We start from the raw sequence: 5,255 nt of genomic DNA on the forward strand, positions 1-5,255 counted from the left end.
TTTTCTTTTGCTATAGCGAGGATGCTCTGGCTGGAGAGACAGAGAGACAAAAAGCAAGAGACCACACCCCAGGGGAGATGACCATGCCACCATCCTCTCAGAATCTTGGCCATGCACGCTCATGTGCCCGGCCTGAGTTTCAAGCTGCCGGGTCTGGGCCTCGAACCCTGGTCGATTCTGTGGGAGCGCAGTGATGTAACCATTATGCCATCCGCTGACCCCGGAGTCCTGTCTGGGGATGGAAGGCTCCGGGCCTGTCATGTTTCCTAGTTCCGCGTCTGCTGCCGGGCTCTGGGCCAGACCCTTCTCAGCCCTGAGCTCTCTGGGATTATCCGCAGAGAAAGACGCACCCAGTGGCAGTGGGAGGGGTCCCCTCTGTGCATGCACTATGTGCGGCCATCGGGGAGCCCAGGGGGTGGCGCGCGACCAGCGGGCACTAGGCCTCCGCGCAGAAGGCAGGCTGAACGGGTTTCTGCTTGGCCAGAGGCTCCTTAATTCCGTGAGTAAACATTTGCTTCTTTCCCGGATCTCTGCTGAGCGCGACGAGGGCGACATTCTAAAGAACATTCAGGAAACTGTTCTAGACCTTAGGGAGCTGTTACTGGATTTCTGAACAGTACGAAAAATGGACCCATTTGGGGGGCCAGCAGGTGGCATGGTGGTTAAGGCGCTGGACTTTCACATGGCTGACTGTGGTTCGTGTCCTGGACCCGGTGGCTTAAACTCATGCCGGGCGTGTGTGCGTGCGTGCCCAAGATCCCGAGAGGAGAATGGAGGAGAAGGGATTGCGGCGTAGTCATCCCCCTGGGGGGTGATTTCTCACCTTCTGTCTCTGTCTCTCTCTGTCTGTCTGGTGAGTGCACGCATCCTATGGCAAAAACCTCTCCAAAAAAAAGAAAAAAGAAAAAAGCTCAATGAGAGACTGAGAATAGAATTTCCTTAACAAATCCCTTACAGTGGAATATTCGGGCTGTCTTAAAGCCTTTGAATAAATACCTTGGAATTCCTCACTGCTTGCTCCTTCCTCAAGTCCCCGTGACTGAATTCCTGGCGAATGAGATTCCTAGGCGGAAATGCTTTCCAAAGTCTGTCAGCACACGCCGGTGGCTCGCTCTCCCAAAGGAGAAAAGCAATTGGTGTGGGTGTCCTTTTCACAACAAGTTAACCAGCAACGTGTTTTAATGCTTTGCATGGTTTTCGCCAGTTTCATGACTGGCTGTCGACATTAAATACGCCTAAGGGTGCCCTGATTTGGGGTGCAGGCTCACTCCTTGGGCATGGTGAGGTCACCCTAATAGTGCCATTTTGTCACCGTTACCCCGGGTCATGCTTGAAGAGAGCTTTCAGAGGCGAGTAGGTTCTTACCTTCTTGGTGTCCCATGCTTGCTTGGAAAGGTTTTTGTCTGCCTCTGACGTGGTCTCGTCCATTCCTGGGACTGTTAATAGTAAGACTGCAGTGGGAGTAGAGGAAGGAGGAGAATCAGAAAAGAAATCTTGGGGCCAGCCGATAGCGTCATGGCTATGTCGCTGGACTCCCACGTGGTCAACCGCGGTTCGAGTCCCGGATCAGGGGCCTGAAACTGACGCTGTGTGCATAGGTGTGTGTGCCCGGGATCCCAAGAGGAAAATGAAGGAGAAGGGACTGCGGTGTGGCCGTCCCCCCTCCGGGGGGTGATTTCTCACTTTCCCTCTCACTGTATTTTTTTTTTTTTGGAGAGGTTTTTGCTATAGGGCGTGTGTTCGCCAGACAGAGAGACAGGGAGACAGAGAGACAGAAAGCGAGAAATCACCCCCAAGGAGAGATGGCCACGCCGCAATCCCTTCTCCTCCATTCTCCTCTCGGGATCTTGGGCACGCACGCACCTGCGCCTGGCGTGAGTTTAAGTCACCGGGTCTGGGACTTGAACCATGGTCTACACTACACGGGAGTTCAGCATCACAGCCATTATGCCAACAGCTGGGCCCAATTTTCTTTATTATTACTATTATTTTCTTTGCTCTAGGGCACGTAAGCTCACCAGAGAGGGATGGAGAAGAGAGAGGAGTGAGAAAGCAAGTTGCCAGGTCCGGGACTTGAACTGTGGTCAGTCTTCCGGAGGAAGTCCAGCACCCTAACCACCACGCCACCTGGTGGCATCCCCCCAACATTTTAAGAACCACCGGCATGAAACCCATTCACGACCATTCCCTGAACCCATGAAGAGAAGCCCATGTGGATGCGCAGGTGCGGTTTTCTTGTCCTAGAAAACTCCTACACAGCCTGCAAAACCCAGCGGAAGCAGTCCTTCCCGTTTCCCAAATCACAGCGCGAGCGTTCATTCAAAGGTCTGTTCACATGTGAACACGGAACTTCCTGGATCCCAGAGGTGATCCCTGGTGAAGACGCCTAAGCCCTCGCCATACCTCGTTTCTGGTGGGCGTCCTGGGAACCACCCGGAAAGGATTCTGGCTGGGTGGGTGTCATTGTGCTCTGGTGCAAGGCAGAGTCAGAATTGGTCCTGGAGGAGAGGGGAGGAGACACACGGTGAGCCTCGGCCCCCCCGGAAACAGGGACAGTCTTGACACCACCCACACCATCCCTCCATCCCCACCCTGAGTGGGACGTTTCTGGGGGGGCGTTATTATTTATTTATTTTTTTAAGAATTATTTTAATTTGGGACCAGCCGTTGGCGTCATGGCTATGTCGCTGGACTCCCATGTAGTTGACCGCGGTTCGAGTCCCGGACTCGGTGGCTTAAAACTCACGCCGGGCGCGTGTGCGTGCGTGCCCAAGATCCCGAGGGGAGAATGGAGGAGAAGGGATTGCGGCGTGGCCATCCCCCCTGGGGGTGATTTCTCGCTTTCTGTCTCTCTGTCTCTCTCTCTCTCTGTGTCTGGTGAGCGCACACACCCTATAGCAAAAACTTCTCAAAAAAAAAAACACACACAAAAAGAAAGTGACAAATCACCACCCAGAAGATGGCCACGCGGCAGTTCCTTCTCCTCCATTCTCCTCTTGGGATCTTGGGCACACACGCACACGCGCCCAGCGTGAGTTTAGGCCACTGGGTCCGGGACATGAACCGCGGTCGACTACGTGGGAGTCCAGCAACATAGCCATTACACCATCTGCTGGTTCCCAAGGACTCCAGCATTCTTAACCACCACGTCACTTGCCGGCACCAATAAATAAATGAAATTTTAAAGAAATATTTCATTGGGGCCAATAAATTATCTTATTTATTGCTCTACCTCTTTGGTCAAAATTAAGAAAAAAAATTAGTAAATAAAGTTAAATAAAATAATTCTAAAAGAAAATGATTTAGTCATTCATTTAAATTTGACCAGAGAGGGACAGAGTGAGAGAGAGAGACAAAGACAGAAAGAGAGACAGCTAGAAAGCAAGCCACCAGGTCCGGGACTTGAACTGCCGTCGGCCATGTGGGAACCCAGCACCCTTAAACACCACACCACCTGCCAGCCCCAATTCTTAAATCAGTATGTTTATTTATTATTATTCTTATTATTTAGTTTGCTAAAGGACACCTATGCTCAGCAGAAACAGAGAAAGAGACAGAGAAAGTGACAAATCCCTACCCCTCGGGGGGGTGGCCATGCCGCAATCCCTTCTCCTCCATTTTCCTCTTGGGATCTTGGGCACGCACGCACACGCCCCATGGGATTCTCAAGCCGCAGGGTTGAACAACACAGTTGTGGAGTTAAAAGATTTCTTTTATTTAATTTTATTGTTATTATTTTTATTTTCCAGTTTGATTAGAGACAGAGAGAAAGTGAGAGAGCCAGCCTCCGGGTCCAGGACTAGAACCGCAGTTGGCCACGTGGGTGTCCAGCACCTTTAACCACGTCACCTGTCGGCCCCAATAAAATAATTCTTTAAAAGTGGCAGGAAACTTGTCACCCGGCTCCGAGCCAGTTCCTGCCCATCCCTTCCCTTCTGAGAGCGTCTTAGCTTTGCAGACGGGACGGCCCCTTCCTGCTCAAAGCCCCCAGAGAGGGAGCCAACAATCCTAAGGGGTCCAGCCTGTCACTGGGTCCCCTCTTGGTGACAATTACAAACATGTGACTCCACTGTGCAGACAATCAGCTCCAAGGAGCCCGGGAGAGGCTCACCTTCGACCCCAGGTACCCCATTCCGTGAACTGATGACAGGTAAGGACAGGGTGACCCAGCGTGTCCCCCGCTGCAGGTGGCTTAACAGAGGAGGCTCCTGGGAATGGCCCTTGGGCGTCCTGGGCAAGTGTGGGTGGAGTTGGCATTTCGAGGAGAAGGTGAGGGGTCAAGGGTACCCAGAGGGACCGTGGCAGCCGAAGAGAGGGACTTAGAGAGAACTCGGTTCAAGGAGCAAAGGTTACGACAGGCCAGGCCAACAAAATCTGAGAGCCTAGGACCGGGTGTGGAACTGTGAGGACCTGGTTCAGATCCTGCTCTCTTACCGTCCCAGCCGCTGTGTGTCTCTGGGCAAGTGTCCTGACCTCTCTGTGCTCGATTTCCTTATGGCTATAAACAGGGCTGAAACAGTGCCTGCTTCACGTGGCCCCATGCGTGCTGTGTTAGCCGATGTGTGTGACAGTGGGGACCAGGACTGGGAGAAACGGGGGTGGGGGTGGGTGGGAGTGGAGATAAGTTATCTAACTACATTATCATAGAGTCTTCAAAAGTTCATGGAGGGGGACCAGCAGTTGGCGTCATGGCTATGTCGCTGGACTCCCATGTAGTCAACCACGGTTCGAGTCCCGGACCCGGTGGGTTAAAACTCACGCCGGGCCCATGTGCGTGCGTGCCCAAGATCCCGAGAGGAGAACGGAGAAGGGATTGCGGCGTGACCATCCCCCCGGGGGGGTGATTTCTCGCTTTCCCTCTCTCTGTCTCTCTCTGTCTCTCTCTGTCTGTCTGGAGCGCACGCGTCCTATAGTGAAAACCTCTTCAAAAAAAAAAAGTTAAAAAGTTAATGGAGGGAGGGACCAGCGGATGGCTTAATGGTTACGTTTGAATACCAGACCCGGTGGCTTAAAATGCACACCAGTGGGGCCAGCAGGTGGCATGGTGGTTAGGGGCGCTGGACTCCTACATGGCTGACCACGGTTCGAGTCCTAGACTTGGTGGCTTGCTTTCTCACTCTCTCTCTCTCTCTCTCTCTGGTCAAATTTAAAAAATAAGTAAATAAATAAAATAATAATTTTTTTGGAGAGGATTTTTCTATTGTGCGCGAGCCCTCGCCAGAAAGCGAGAAATCACACCCCAGGGGGATGGCCAC

General features: G+C 52.5%; 1 protein-coding gene across 1 annotated transcript in view; it reads right to left on the reverse strand.

Moving 5' to 3' along the window:
• The window catches only part of CRTC1 (CREB regulated transcription coactivator 1), a 52,353-nt gene that overhangs the window by 23,171 nt on the left and 23,927 nt on the right, over positions 1 to 5,255 (reverse strand). The window contains exons 6-7 of the mRNA XM_027771274.1: positions 2,404 to 2,498; positions 1,366 to 1,451 (exon numbers count right to left, since the gene is read on the reverse strand). Of these exons, the coding sequence (XP_027627075.1) occupies positions 1,366 to 1,451; positions 2,404 to 2,498 (181 nt within the window). The remainder of the gene's footprint in view (positions 1 to 1,365; positions 1,452 to 2,403; positions 2,499 to 5,255) is intronic.

The sequence above is a fragment of the Tupaia chinensis genome, unplaced genomic scaffold (assembly GCF_000334495.1).
Source record: "Tupaia chinensis unplaced genomic scaffold, TupChi_1.0 Scaffold000201_1, whole genome shotgun sequence".
Classification (NCBI taxonomy): Eukaryota; Metazoa; Chordata; class Mammalia; order Scandentia; family Tupaiidae; genus Tupaia; species Tupaia belangeri.